This window comes from Bos indicus, chromosome 2, assembly GCF_029378745.1.
Source record: "Bos indicus isolate NIAB-ARS_2022 breed Sahiwal x Tharparkar chromosome 2, NIAB-ARS_B.indTharparkar_mat_pri_1.0, whole genome shotgun sequence".
In the NCBI taxonomy this organism is placed as follows: Eukaryota; Metazoa; Chordata; class Mammalia; order Artiodactyla; family Bovidae; genus Bos; species Bos indicus.
Genome location: NC_091761.1, coordinates 109,571,031 through 109,587,268, shown reverse-complemented (window position 1 = coordinate 109,587,268; position 16,238 = coordinate 109,571,031). Strand labels below are relative to the sequence as shown.

Genomic DNA, 16,238 nt, shown 5'->3' with positions numbered 1-16,238 from the left:
CCCAGGTGGGTGCAGGTGGGCTCTCCCTGTTAAGTTACGTATTCCTGCTAGCAATTCAAGCTGATTTCTTGGGACCCTGATCTGTCAACCTGGTGTGTTCAAAAACCATTAGATAAATGATCAAATCCACCCCATCGCCAGCCCTGCAGCTTGCAGGAGTATAACTGAGTCAGTAGGAGAGAGTGAGTTGGTATTAGCACTATCCGATTAGAAAGTATAGTGCTAGTACAATATTTTATCTTATGGGACTCTAGTTGCTTTACAATGTTGTTAGTTTCTATTGTTCAGCAAAGTGAACCACCACACGTATATTTATACCCCATCTTCCTTGGATTTCCTTCCCACTGAGGTCACGACGGAGCATTGAGTAGACTCCCCTGTGCTATATGGTCAGTTCTCATTGCTTATGTATTTTATGTGTAGTTAGTGTAGCCAATCCCAGTTTCCCAATTCATCGTACCCCTCTTTCCCCCTTGGTATCCACATGTTTGTTCTCTATGTCTGGGTCTCTATTTCTGCTCTCCAGATAATTTCATCCATACTATTTTTCTGAATTCTACATGTATATGTTAATCTGCGATATTTGCACTCTTCTGTATGACAGTGAAGTCATGGTTCTTGCTCTGATCTCTCATATTGTTTGTATACCGCACCAAAAACAGACAGTGCACATGCCCCATAAATTTCACTTAGTCTAGACTAGGCCTCTTGCAGGAGTTCCTTGGGATTTTGTTTTTGCTCTCCTCAGATGTGAGCAATGTTGAAATAGTTAAACATCTATAATATTCAATTCTGGCAGATAGTTAAATAAAATCATTGATCTACTACATGCAATACCAAAAACAACAACTGTTTAACCCAATCATATCCATTCTGTATAAATCCCTTTTTAGTCATGAGTACTCAGAATTTTAAAACTCCCTCAAAATATTCAATACAATACAATAATATTCAAGAAGTAAATGTGAAGAGACCCACAATCAAAAACCTCAGCAGAGAATTGTAATGCGTTGGTAATAACTGCAATGGTGAATCTTGTAAAGCTTCTTTTTCTTCCTCTTCTTCTGAGCTCCTCTGGCCACGTCAACATAACAAAAAAGACAAGGGGGCACTGAGCAGTTATTACTGTAGTCATTTCAGCCACATAAATCATGATTTGTGACAATTCAGGCTGGCAAGTCGTTTGGATGACAATGACTGGCGACGCTGTTGGAGTTAATCAAATGATGATTTAACATGTGTTTCTCTTGGTCTGGCCTTGGCTTTGGAACATATTTCATTCGTTCCCTTATAACCTTTGCTTCTAAATGGAAAAACAGCAAGTGTAGGATGTACATTGAGTTAATGAGAGAATCCCTAACTGGGCTGTGATCCCCCTAAAAAGAGGGGACTTGTCTAAATCAGTTGAATAAAACCTTAGAGTGCCCACCACCATGATCTGTCTCTGGCTAGCAGTCACTAAGTCTCGTTTTATTTTCTTCTGGGTAGAACCAACTTTGTGACCAAACTCTTTTTCCTTCAGGAACACTCTACTTAAAGGGTCATCCATTCTTATAGATGCCGTCTTTCTACTGAAGTTCCTTCTATAAGCAGATAGTCTTGGGTTAGGTGCATAGGAAAGGCCCCCATAAAGGATGCCCTCTGTCAGAGAGCATCATTGAGACGGGAGTGTGAGCCATGGTCTTCTCCCTTCCTAAAGGCAACAGTTTTCACATTTCCCCTGTTGCACTTAGTATGTGCTCGGCAAGTACTTGCTATCAGTGTTACTAATACTCTTATCATAAAGGCTTAACAAAAGTATTAGAATAATAATTAATAAATGTTTGTTCGAACATGAATGGTCAAATGAATGAACAGATGTGCATACCTACTAATGGATGACTTTTTTACGTAATGATTCAAGTATTAAATTCAGACGATGTAGTGTGAGGCGTGGAAGAAAACATAGCTGCTTCCTTTATTCAGTGCTCTGACCTTGTATTTGAAATCAGTGGGTGTGTAATGAATGAACCACTAGTCTTTATGCACCCCAAATGTCAAGGGGCAAAGAAGGCAATAGCACAACTCGTTAAAAAGGTGGTCCTTCTTTGAAACGCCAGGGGTAATCAAGTTCAGTGTTATGGTACATGTCATCACTGTGATTAATGTATTATCAGTGGTGAGGATGGAGCATTATATAGCAGCATTTATTGCTGCTCTATAAACCCATATATTTTCAGTAATTTTATATTCAAGTTCAAGGCAGGGATTACGTGTTTTTAAAAACACAGGGAATTCCCTGGCATCCAGTGGTTAGGACTAAGCTTTTTCACTGTTAGGGCTCAGGTTCAGTCCCTGTTTGGAGAACTAAGATCCCACAAGCTGCATGCTCAGCAGTAAAGAATCCGCATGCCATTGTAAGAGACTCGGGTTACTATCAGTATTAGTAACACTGATAGCAAGGTCAGGACGATCCTTGGAGAAGGAAATGGCAAATTGCTCCAATATTCTTGCCTGGGAAATCCCATGGACAGAAGAGCCTGGTGGGTTATAGTCCATGGCGTTGCAAATAGTTGGGCATGACTTTGTGACTAAACAATGACAACATAATGATAATATTAAAAAGTAAAAACATAATTATACCCTTCCTACATTTAGTTTATCTTCAATATTTGGTTTTCTTGATATTTTTTCTTTATATTATATATGGTTGTAATTTTTTTTACCTTACACTTGTTTCCTTTCTTAAACTTTTGTGCACGTGTGCTCAGCTGTTCAGTCATGTCCGACTCTTCACAAACCCATGGGTTCTAGCCTGCCAGACTCCTCTGTCCGTGGAATTTTCCAGCCAAGAATACTGGAGTGGGTTGCCATTTCCTTCTCCAGGGGATCTTCCCAACCCAGGGATTGAACTCACATCTCCTGCATCTTCTGCATTCGCAGGCAAATTCCTTACCACTGAGCCACCTGGGAAGCCCCAATATAAACTTTTATATATTAGAAAAGTAAGAAATAAGAAAGACTTATCAAAATAAATCTTTTAAGTTCTGCTCAACACACTCATATGTATATCTTCAATAAATTTGGAACAATAAATTGAAAAGAAATCAATCTTTAATCTCAAATTTTACCAAAGAAAGTCACGGTTATTGATATGTGAAATTTAGTTTGAAATAAAAAGAAAATATCCACAAAATTTGTAGACCTCTGGGGATTAGATTGTTTCCTTGAAACAGTCTAATTGTTTTTGAAGGCAATATTGAAATCCATGATTTTTTTTAAACATAGCAAATGTTCAGTGTCTTGAGGGGAAGCATAAGAACAAAGGTTAGAGGTGAGAATAAAGAATCTTTATTTAACAAACTACATATTAAATATGTATGTAGTGATTTGCATAGTTTGCATGCTGCCTTCTTTTTTAACATTGTTGTCCCCTATAAAGTTGAAATAACTTATTTGTGTCTAGCAGTTCTCTGCTCTGATTTATTATAAATATGTATTATTAACTCACATCTTAGAAAATTGTAAAGGTCAAACTAAAGTTTCTAACTTCAGTGTGATCAATTCTGGTAGTAACCTCTGGGCTTTAAGATTAGAATAGATTCTAGTCTCTTTCAAGAATACTGAACCCCTTCATTTGTCCTACCAGTCAAGTCACTTACATCTAAATTTGGAAGCCTAACTGCCTTTGTTGGAGCTCTTAACAATTCTCCCCTGAGAGAGAATCCCAAACTGATACCACCGAAGATTAGAGCTAGCAGCCTTCATCTGAGTCAGTTCCTTTACGAGTATTCAGAGGAGGGCTTCTTCTAAGCAGTTTCTGGTAGTGGAATTATGCCTTATGCTGAGTCTACTAATTAACTTTCTTCTCCTCCATGTTTGTCTTCTTTGGAACTTCCACTTTGTCTTCTTTGGAACTTCTGCTGTTCACATTGAATCCCAGCAAATTCTCCGAAGAGAAATAGCTCCTCAAGTAATTAGACTGTCTGTTTTTGAGGCAGGCAGGAAAAATAATAAGTCATTTCTCTATTGCATTCTTTTTTGCTTGTGTTCAATAATTTTTATGGAGTTAGTTTAAATTTAGCAGGCTTTATGTGAACTTGCTTCTAGAGGATTTATTGCATCTTATGTGAAAACCGTCTACGACTGACATTTTAGAATTACCTACCTATTTATGGGATTATACTGCATTCTGTTCTCGAAAGAGCAAGTCAATTTTTGGTGTAGATTTTTCTGTAATTTTTTCCCCTCTTTGTCTATTTTTATGAAAGCTAACTCCAAGGTAGGAGTAGAAACAATGGAAGGAAATAGAGGGTAGAAGATAGGACAGAACTGTGATTTGCTGTAGAAGATCGTCTGTCTGATCAACTATTGATAGAAAAAAGAAACCTCAAAACCCAACTCAGTGATTTACTTAATTTTAAAAATGTGTTTACATATTTTTAAAATAAAATGATCTTGTCCAAATAAGCTGCCAGTGCTATGAGCCAGAATTCAAGGTTTTCCATGTCATGTTAACAAGGGAAATAAAACACTGAACATGTTATCTCACAATGGTTTTGAAATTATATCCAGTTCTATTAAAAAAGAGACAAAAACTGGAGTTTGATATATTTATTATACGTTTTAAAATTTATGGATTATCTGCACCTTTTCAGCCTGTTAAACATCCTACTGTAGTATAAGTTACCCTTTTAATGAGCAGTTAATACACACTGGACACTGTGCTTCACTTCATATTTATTATCTCACTTAATCAGCACATCAACTCTCAAATCAGGCTGCATCCCTTTCTTAAACCATTGGTACAAAAGAATAAACTTTTTATTAATTATCTTACCTCCTGGTATGGTAATTTGACTCAGTACTAGATTAAGGACATTTACTTTTAATTGGTTTTCCAGGAAGGTTTTTGAAAGGCAATGTTTGGGGTGACTGCTGCAGGGTGTATGACTTTCTTCTGATTGGTTTGTGGTGAGGTAGTGTTCCAGGAATCATAATTATTAACTTTCTGATTTCAATCAGGCTGGGGTCTCTGGAGTTCCTGTTTTCCATCTGGGTGGGGACCTGCGTTCCTAAAGAACTCAGAGATGTCTATCCGATTGTCCTGTATAGCCCTGGAGGAGGAACCTGGGCTCTGTCTTATCTCTGAACTATTGTTCAAGTAATTTTGCTCAATTGCCTTCCCTTTGCCTCTGCATTCTATCATGTCTCAGATTAGTAGCTGCTTGGAACTCCAGGAGACACTGCAGGATAACAGAGATCTAGGAACCTTGGATTCCAGGCTTGATCCTGGTATGTTGCAAAAGGAGTGGGGTGGTCAAGTCATTCATCTCAAAAATGAATATGTTGCACTAGATTTAATGTTGACAAAGTGTGACCCCCAGATCTGACACCTGTTTTTATGATCTAAGAGCTAAGAATGATTTTTATAGATGGCATTTACAATTGATTTAATAATAAGGAACACTTTCTTTGAACTCCAATTTGTAAAATATCCCTCCAGTTAGGAACTCCATTCTCATGAGCAAATAGCACTTAATTGTTACTATTATATTTTGAATTCTATCAGTAAAAACTTGTAAAAATTTCTCACAATTTTATCTTGTTATACAAGTACCTTCTTAATATCCTTGGTCTTCCTCTTGGCCCACAAAGCCTAAATTATTTACTATCTAGCTCTTTACATGGAGAAGGCAATGGCACCCCACTCCAGTACTCTTGCCTAGAAAATCCCATGGACGGAGGAGCCTGGTAGGCTGCAGTCCATGGGGTCGCTGAGTCGGACCTGACTAAGCGACTTCACTTTCACTTTTCACTTTCATGCATTGGAGAAGGAAATGGCAACCCACTCCAGTGTTCTTGCCTGGAGAATCCCAGGGATCGGGGAGCCTGGTGGGCTGCCGTCTATGGGGTTGCACAGAGTCGGACATGACTGAAGCGACTTAGCAGCAGCAGCTCTTTACAGGGCTTCCCAGCTGGTTCAGTGGTAAAGAATCTACCTGCCATTGCAGGAGATGCAGGAGACTCAGGTTCGATCCCTAGGTTGGGAAGATCCCCTGGAGGAGGAAATGGCAACCCACTCCAGTATTCTTGCCCAGAGAATGCTATGGGCAGGGCAGCCATGGTTTTGCAAAGAATCGAATGCAACTGAGCGTGCAGGAGAGCTCTTTACAGAGATGTTTGCCTATTCCTGGATTAGATAATCAGGAAATTTTCTTAAAATAGTCAATTCAAACATGTATCAGGAAAACCAGTTGTAGAAGGCAGATGACTGGACAGTGTGGTTTTGCCACTGTTTTGCTTTTTCTGAATGAAATAGAGTCGGGTGGTCCGAAAGCATAGCCCCATTTCCCTGTAACAACTGTGCATCTTTACCTATAGCTTTCAAAAGCATGAGAAGAGATTTATATGCCTGATTTATAGATTCAACTACACTGCCTAGGTTAGAAAAGCAACCTTGCCTTGAGCACATTTTTAACCTCTCTGCCTCAGCTTTCCCATCTGTATTGTGGGGGATCTGTTATTGTTCACAGCTTCCCCAAAGATGGCTGGAGATTGCACAGTTTAGCAAAAATCTGAAAGCAGAAACCCTCTTTCCCACTGCTATCCACTACTAAGTCACTTCAGCTGTGTCCAACTCTTTGTGACCCCAAGGACTATAGCCTTCCAGGCTCCTCTGTCCATGGGATTTTCCAGGCAAGAATACTGGAGTGGGTTGCCATCTCCTTCTCCAGAGGATCTTCCCAACCCAGGGATCGAAGGCATGTCTCTTACGTCTCCTGCAATAGCATTGTCAGGCAGGTTCTTTACCACTAGCACCACCTAGGAACCCCAGAAACTCTCTTTAGAGACCTCATTTTATTTTTGTTTTTATGTTTTTAAACTTTTATTTTTGTATGTATTTTTCTTTTCTTTTGGCTGTGCTGTGTGGCATGCAGAATCTTAGTTCCCTGACCAGGCATTGAGCCCTTTGTCCCCAGCACTGGGAGCACACAGTCTTAACCACTAGACCACCAAGGAAGTCCCCAGAAACTTTCTATGACAGATTTCGTTACTCTTGAGAAATCCTCTTATGTTCAGTTCAGCTGCTCAGTCATGTCCGACTCTTTGTGACCCCATGAATCACAGAACGCCAGATCTCCCTGTCTATCACCAACTCCCAGAGTTCACTCAGACTCACGTCCATCGAGTCGGTGATGCCATCCAGCCGTCTCATCCTCTGTCATCCCTTTCTCCTCCTGCCCGCAATCCCTCCCAGCATGAGAGTCTTTTCCAGTGAGTCAGCTCTTCGCATGAGGTGGCTAAAGTACTGGAGTTTCAGCTTTAGCATCATTCCTTCCAAAGAACGCCCAGGACTGATCTCCTTTAGAATGGACTGGTTGGATCTTCTTGCAGTCCATCATATAATATACAGTTTAACAAGTGAATCAATTAATCTGAAACTAACTTGGTAACAATAGCTTCCCTGGTGGCTCAGACTTGTGGGCTTCCCTGATAGCTCAGAGGGTAAAGAATCTGCCCGAAGTGCAGGAGACTCGGATTCAATCCCTGAGTTGAAAAGGTCCTCTGGAGAAGGGAATGGCTACCCACTCCAGGATTCTTGCCCGGAGAATCCCATGGACAGAGAAGCCTGGTGGGCTATAGTCCATGGGGTCACAAAGATTCGGACACATCTGAGTGACTAACGCTTTCACTTTCAACTTGGTGTAATGGCCATTACTTAACTTTGATATATTTAAAACAAATTCCTAAGCATATTGAAGCTACTGTATATTCAGTACACAAAAGACAGAACTTCCCATAGTACAGGTCTGCATGCATGCATGCTCAGTCAGTTCAGTCATAGCCTGTCCTTTCTCCATCGGATCTTCCCGACCCAGGAATCTGTCCGGGGTCTCCTACATTGCAGGCACATTCTTTACCAACTGAGCTATCAGGGATGCCCACGAGTCTGGAAGTGTGTGCCTAATGTCCCACCCACACAATACAGTTAGAGGGACCCATAGGCCTCCCAGAGCGAAATGTTCCCCCAGAATCGGTTTGTATAAATGGCTCAGATGTCCCCAAGGGAGCCACTGTTGGAATTTCAGCTTTGACCTTCTGGAGACTCCAAATTAAAATGCAAATTCGTTACCTAGGAAGGTAATTTTTAACACATTAATGTTTATTTGTTAGTACTTTAGCACAAATTAGGTTTTTTTCAAATTAGGCAGCTGCCTAAGAGCAGTGCTTAAATAGAAGTGAATCAGCCTCCCAGAGATGGGCTCAGGGTCAGTTTGAATAAAAGTCCTTGGGTGATGGTGTTAAATCCCCCACCACAGTCAGACCCCATCATTTGTAAGAGAGTTGCGCACTCTCACTTGTGTGTGTGCGCACACACACACACACACACATACACACACACACACACACACACACACGAGACTTCATAGTCCAGACTCTAGCATAGCATTGCCCAATAGAAATATAGTGTATGGGGTTTAGTAGCTAAATTCAAAAATGTAAAATTTAAAAGGTTAAATTAAACTTAATGGTATTTTATTTAACTTAGCATATCCAGAATATTGCTTCAATATATAATCAATATAAAAATTATTGTTATTTCTCCTTTTTGAGTACTAAAGCTTTGAAGTGTGTGTGTGTGTGTGTGTGTGTGCTGAGTCGTGTCTGACTCTTTGTGACCCCATGAACTGCAGCCCACCAGGCTCCTCTGTCCATGGGATTTCCCAGGCAAGAATACTGGAGTGGGTTGCCATTTCCTTCTCCAGGCAATCTTCCTGACCTGGGGATCAAACCCTCATCTCTTGCTTTTGAAATATTGTGTGTATTTCACACTTATTCGGACCAGGCACATGTCAAGTGCCCCGGGGCCACTTGTGGCCAGTCCTTACCTTATTAAACAGGGCAGCTTTGAAGGATGTGGACCTGGAAAGTGGGTTATAGATATGTGACTGATGAAGGTAGCAACTGGATGGCCTGGGGGTGAACAAATAGAAGATAGGACCACCTCTGTTTCCCCAGCACGCAATTATATCAATGTCACATTTTTGCTTGAAGTCAGTCATAACTTTGTATAACTACATGAAAACTTTTAGAAGAACCTGATGTTGACCCCACCACTTAACTGTGTGACCCTGGACAAGTTACCCCAAACCCTCAATTGTTTCATTTGCCAAATGGAAAATGAAAAGCTTCAATCTCACAGGATTGTTGTGAAGATTAAATGAAATAATGCATGTAAACATTATAAATGCTCAATGAATGCTTGCTATCTCATCACAATTGATATGATCATTAGCAAGTTTTTATAAAATAGCTTAAAAGATGAACTATAAAGGCAATCAGGTACTATCAATCTTTCTGTATTTCTCTAAAAAAGGAGAAAAATGACTAAATATTTATATGTAATGACTAGTTCCTTAAATTGAGCAGTACACCTCGTGTGTGTGTGTGTGTGTGTGTGTGTGTGTGTGTGTGTTAGTCCTTTAGTCGTGTCTGACTCTTTGTGACCCCATGGACTGTAGCCTGCCAGGCTCCTCTGTCCATGGAATTCTCCAGGCAAGAATACTGGAGTGGGTAGCCATTCTCTTCTCCAGGGAATCTTCTTGACCCAGGGATCGAACCCGAGTCTCCTGCATTGAAGGCATATTCTTTATCGTCTGAGCCACCAGGGAAGTCCATACCTCATCTGTACACTAAGAAATCCTGCAGATACTACCTTGCCTTAAGAACTATTTTGTTACTGTTTTTAAACAAAAGTAGTTATATGTAAGTGCTGTATTCCACAAGGAAACGTGTACAGAAGATTATCCTGCTACTGCATGGTACTGAGTGAGGCAATGATAGAAAAGTTTTTGTTTCTCTTCCGCACTCTCATTTATTAGTATCTTCTTTTATTTAAAGGCAGCAGAAAAAAATTATTAAGGCAAAGCTAAAGGAAAAGAAAGTTTTGCATGGCATATATGAACTAATTTCCCCGCAGTGGCATATATGAGCTGTCAGGGAAAGCACTCCTTCTCCTGTACCCCATCTAGTGAATCCTCACCAGCAAGAGGGCAGAAGGAAAGCATCTCCTGGGTGTGCTCTCTCCAAACCCACTTACCATGTCACTATCCTTCAAAACTGTAGTGGAATAGTTTGCATCTAAAAGAGAATGATGGAAAAGCATAGCACATGTCAATGCTTGCTATACACGTTTCATGGAGATTTTGTTTAGAATGGAAGATGCAGTGTAGATTTTAAGATGCAAATAAGTGGCGAATAAACATGGGATGTACTTACACATTCATGCACCAAATGCTGCAAGGCTGTGAACCACACAGAGCAAAGAAATGTACTCAGCCATCAATTTAGAAGGTCATTTTGAGTGTAGGCAGTGAAATGGCTATGTGCATGAAAAACTACTACTATATTTTGAGAGATCCTTTCAAAGAATCCTGAAATATTAATAACATGGTCTAATGTAGTTGAAGACAAAAGAATGTGTTAAGGGTAGCAAGGGTTGCTGAGAGTTGCACAATGACAATTTTGTGTTTTCTACTCTTGCTTATAAAAGCAAGAGGAAAAGAGAGTAAAAATAGTCAGTGTGTTTCAAGAACAGCAGCTTTCAGTATCCCCAGTAGATATAAAATTCAGTATTCCTCAAATGAATTCACAAATACTTACTCTTGGTAACATTAATATACTAGCTTCAAGGAAACCAAAAAGAAGTATAAAATTGAAAACTCATTTCTTCCTTAAATGAGCATGCATATACACAACTAATTTTTGAACTTTAAGAAATTCAGGACATCCTTCAATTTTATTTTTGTCAACTAGAAATTTAATTTTCTAACTGAAGGTATTCTTATCAGAATAGACATTGAGGAAGCAGCATGCCTTTTTTCTTAACAAGTTTTTAAATGTGTTCTGTTTCCACATTGCAGCGAATCAGTCATAGACCAATTTTTTTGTTTTCAATATTCCACTCCCATTTTTAGTTTTTACATTTGCTGCCTGATGAAGGAATGTTCACAAGGATCAGTCAGGAACGTGGAAAGCTTTCCTCCCATATCCAGATGTGAACAAATAAAAGCAATTTATCGCTTTGGCCAGTCCCAGCGCGGAGCGACCAGTTTCTACAAGTTGCCTTTGTGGGCTGTGACTGGCTGAGTGACATGTGACCCAGTGAGTTTGTGTCAAGTTCAAGAACCCATTGTGTTTGATGTGGGAGGGTCAAGTTGAACCCTCAGTGCTTCTTCCTGCCAAAGCTGGACTTTTTGATTTTAATCGAAAATGCAGGGTCATCCTTAAGCGTGACCAGAAAGCACCTTGCATGTTGAACCTTGTCTAATGATATGATGTGTATAAACTGGAGACACCATAAATCTCAGCCACTGGGGCAACTTGTTTTTCTAAGATGCTCTGTTCCAGTGAAAGACAAAAGCAAATAAGGGAGAGATTGATCTCCGAGCGCTTTTATTGTCGGTGCTATACACATCATAAAGTTTTGGCCCGTTAAAGGAAGTTCCATAAACAACATTAGTTAATAATGGTGAAGTCACTGTGGACCTTTCTGGAGCTTCTGCTCAACTCCCTTTCCGCTTGCCCGTTAGCAGAGCATGATTAAGAAAATACCAACAGGATGTGCTGGAGGGAGGAACAGACTTCAACTGGAAGCCATACGGATGCTTGTCGGATGAGTAACGAGATGGGGAATGTGGCCATATCTCTCAGAGAATCACACAGTTCTGTGGATCTCTTTTTATCTTCTGGTTTGAATAAAATCTGCTGACTGCTGGCACGGTTGGTCTCTTGCGGTGGTCACGCTAATGGAAAAGGGCCTTCTCCCAGCTGATATTTTTTGATAGTATGAAAACACCCAAAGTATGTGATAAATGGGAAAAAAAAAAAAACTGAGAGTGAATCATACTGGAAAGATTGTGAGTAACTGTCACATTTTTAATGGTACCTCTGGTCTTATAAAATAACTGTATTTTTAATGGCCTTGTCACTGTGGGTTTAATACGGATGGTGTGGGTCAATTTTTATGTGAGGTTGAGACTGATTTGGGAGGTGATCTTGAAGGGCATAGGGGAGAGAAAAAGGGAGAGCAAGACCCTACTAATTATTTTTTATTGTGAGGTTTCCCAGAATTATTGAGGTTTTCCACATTAGTCAAAGCAGCCCTCAGTGTCAGCATGATGTTTATAAAGATGAAGTCATGGAAAGCGGGTCAGGTGCGTGAGGGACTATATGGTCCATGTTCTCCCCACCAGTCACTGGGCTGTGTGTGCAGAGGGAGGGAGGTGTTGAAAAATGGAGGAAGGGGAAAACAGGAGGGTTTTATGAAGTTGAAAATAAACACGGAGTATCTGCTGATCTTAAAAAAACTTAACATATTCCAAAATGTTCTGTGGGTAGTTTATATTACTTTCCCCTGAAATCATGATCTACGTCTTACCAGCTCTTTTATGCTTGGTTGCTTATGTTGGTCTTTCACTTTGGCTATAATTAAGAAATAATCACCTACAAATTTTTGGTTGGCACTGAGCTACACTTCCAACTGGTTGGTTCAAGACCGTGCTCTTAGATTCCATAGCATGGGGCCAAAAGTACGGGCTTTGGGGGCCGAACACTTGCAGTCAAAGCTGGTCCCTGACATTTACCAGATGCGTGGTCTGGTGCCGACAATTTACTGCTCAAAGCTGGTATTCCTCATTTCTAAGGTAAGGTTAATAACAGTGCCTGTGGAAATGGAGAGCTGTAAAGATCAAACAATGTTGTGCATATGAGCATGTAGGAAGCACTTGGGTAAACTTTAGGTGTGATTTTATTGATACAACTGGTTTTAAGAAAATTTTTTCATAGGGCTTTGCCACCTGACCAGTCATGTTAAAGATTATTAAAGAGTGGTTGTTATCAACAAATATTTTGGGTTGTTTTACCTGCATCTCCAGCCAGATGCTCACTTGTTGTTCAGTCACTCAGCCGTATCCGACTCTTTGCGACCCCATGGACTACAGCACCCCAGGCTTCCCTGTCCTTCACCATCTCCTAGAGCTTGCTGAAACTCATGTCTATTGAGTCGGTGAGATTAGCAAAAAATATCTCTTTCTGAATCAAGGAAGTGACATCTTGCTTTGCTTTGTTAACTAGGGGTTTATATTGGTTTGTTTTTTCTGCTTCCCTTTAGCTTGCAAAATCGGATATTACAAGGCCCTCTCCACGGATGCTGCCTGTGCTAAGTGCCCGCCACACAGCTACTCTGTCTGGGAAGGCGCGACGTCATGTACCTGTGACCGAGGCTTCTTCAGAGCAGACAACGATGCTGCCTCCATGCCCTGTACCCGTAAGTTATACACTCATCTCCCATGTCTTAGATGCCAGCAGCTTCCGTTACCATCATTGGGGCACTTGTCAGCCCTTCTCCCAGGATAAGGGTGCAGGGGGGCAAATGAAATCAAACGTACGTCTTTTCTCACTCAGAGCAGGAGAAATGCTTAGGAAAAGAATGGCTCATTCTCACTGAGTTTGTTGCCTTCAGAACGCACAGCTGCCGACAGACTAGTTTTTGTAGCAGAGATGGTATGTTCAGGGGTTGTGTGACAGTGTAATTAGAGCTGAGATGGGAATTTATAAACGGTTTTAACATGTCATCACGGACTCTTGGGAAGCTTGGCAGCTGGAGGGGAAAGCGGTAAAGGATGGGATCACGTGTGGGCAGGTGGTTTCAGTTCTGTGTGCTGACCTCATGGCTTGCGATGTCATTTCCCTTCACTACTTTTCTTCTTTCCTCATAGTTCTGTGTTCATAACATTTAGGCCTGGATCCTTGTGAATGCTTGTTGAATGATGGGCACTAAACACACGCCGGGGTAAGGAATGAATGGGGTTGGCACCTTGGGATGCAAGGGAACAGAGAACTCTTTCTCACACTTTATATGGACAGTGGTCCTAAAGGTTACTATTAATTTCATTCACACTCTGGGATTCATAAATCCTGCAACGGCTATGACCTTGACCAGAAGAGGGAATGGTGGACCTGGGTGCCCTTGTGTTCTCATTGGCCAAGTCTGTGTTTGGAGGGTCAGAATCGAGTGACCAGGCACAGAGGCTTTGCACAGGTTTTGGCTTTGTTTCCCAGCCTGCTGTTTAGTACCCAGGTGACTGTTGGAGCCTTTTAAGTCTCAGTGTCCTCATCTGTCCAATGGACTAATAATAGTACCTCCTTCACGGTTGCTCCTACTCAACACTTCACATTGTTTACATACTGTGTAAAATGCATAAAATCATGCTAGTTGATAGATTTTAGGTTTTACTATCACTAAGACTTCCATTATTTTGTTTCTCAACTACCATATAGTCTACCTTGGGTGGCCTGGAAATAACACCGCAGACAGGAGTATTTTCTGATTTGGAGGTATTTGGGTCAGTGGTGGAGGCATTTTCTTGCCCAGTCAAGGACCACATTTAAAAGGAGCAGGTGGAGAAACTTCAGGGCAGTCCCAAATTTGTGCTGAAATTGTCCTACCCTCAGCAGTTCCTCAGAGAAGGCAATGGCACCCCACTCCAGTACTCTTGCCTGAAAAATCCCATGGGTGGAGGACCCTGGTAGGCTGCAGCCCATGAGTTTGCTATGAGTCGGACATGACTGAGCGACTTCACTCTCACTTTTCACTTCTATGCATTGGAGAAGGAAATGGCAACCCACTCCAGTGTTCTTGCCTGGAAAATCCCAGGGACGGGGAAGCCTGGTGAGAGATCATCTATGGGGTCACACAGAGTCGGACACAACTGAAGCGACTTAGCAGCAGCAGCAGCAGCAGCAGCAGCAGTAGCAACAGCAGCAGGAGTTCCTTTCATAACCAGAGATGATAGTAATTATAATCATGATAACAGCCACCTTTTTATCATCACATCCAGGTAATGTATTAGACACTTTCCATTAACCTTATCATAGGGCTCACAAGATAACAAATATATGAGATAGATATTATCTTCATTTTAGAGAGTAACTGCCAGCCCCAGTGTCCACCCCAGCTGAGTGATGGCTCTGCAAGACCAGAAGACTTTGCAGAGTTTCTATTTATTTGGAGGCACTCTTACCCCTCCCCCAGCTCAAGCGCAAACTTCCAGAAGGAAGGTTATTAGGGCCAGCCTTAGGTGTGAGCACAACTGGGCAAAGATTTCCTCATGTTCTTTCTCTGTTCCTTCCGTAGACTACCTGCTTCCCCTGGATGCCAGGGCGATTTGATATGCTCTAGTCCCAGCCTTTTTCTTTTCCAATCTAAATATCCTTCTCTACTGTTCCATTGTATGAGATTAGCTTAATAATAAACTCTCCTCTGTCTCCAGTTGATTCTCCCATGATTCTCCAGTTGTGGTTTTAGGTCACAGTAGCAAACTCAAAGGGACTCTGTGGGACGACAGTGTGCTAATTGCCCTCAATTTGCATCATGCAGCCCAACTCCTACTTTTCAAACAGATAAAGTCTTTCTCTAGGCCAGGGCTTGACTGTGTCGAGAGTTGGACTGTGAAGAAAGCTGAGCGCTGAAGAATTGATGCTTTTGAACTGTGGTGTTGGAGAAGACTCTTGAGAGTCCCTCGGACTGCAAGGAGATCCAACCGTCCATTCTGAAGGAGATCAGCCCTGGGTGTTCTTTGGAAGGAATGACGCTAAAGCTGAAACTCCAGTACTTTGGCTACCTCATGCGAAGAGTTGACTCATTGGAAAAGACTCTGATGCTGGAAGGGATTGGGGGCAGGAGGAGAAGAGGATGACAGAGGATGAGATGGCTGGATGGCATCACCAACTCCATGGACATGAGTTTCAGTGAACTCCAGGAGTTGGTGATGGATAGAGAGGCCTTGCGTGCTGCAATTCATGGGGTTGCAAAGAGTCGGACATGACTGAGCGACTGAACTGAACTGAACTGACTATGTCATGAACCTCATAAAAGTCTCCTCTGATGGCAAGACAACCTGGCTTTTTCTCCCAGGTGTTTTTAGTCTTATGATTCTGATCTGTTGTCTAGCATCCTAGGGGACCATGGGCTGATCACTCAATTCCTGCAGCTTGCCATGTGGGAGTTTAGGGAGACCCCAAAAGTTGGTACATGCCTGAGTTACTGGCACATTTGCCATATGTGTACAAGTGGTTTCTGAACACTTGAAATTTTATGTTTTTGTAGGAATTAAATTGTCAGCTTTACCTTAACTATGCAAATAAGAAAAGGAAAATATTGATTTTAGCCTGTGGGTAGACCTGAAAGTTTT

General features: G+C 41.4%; 1 protein-coding gene across 2 annotated transcripts in view; it reads left to right on the top strand.

The window, feature by feature from the left end:
* EPHA4 (EPH receptor A4) overlaps positions 1–16,238 on the top strand; it is a 161,965-nt gene that overhangs the window by 52,040 nt on the left and 93,687 nt on the right. For both annotated transcript variants that reach the window (XM_019977562.2, XM_019977571.2), the window contains exon 4: positions 13,157–13,312. In XM_019977562.2, the coding sequence (XP_019833121.2) occupies positions 13,157–13,312 (156 nt within the window). The remainder of the gene's footprint in view (positions 1–13,156; positions 13,313–16,238) is intronic.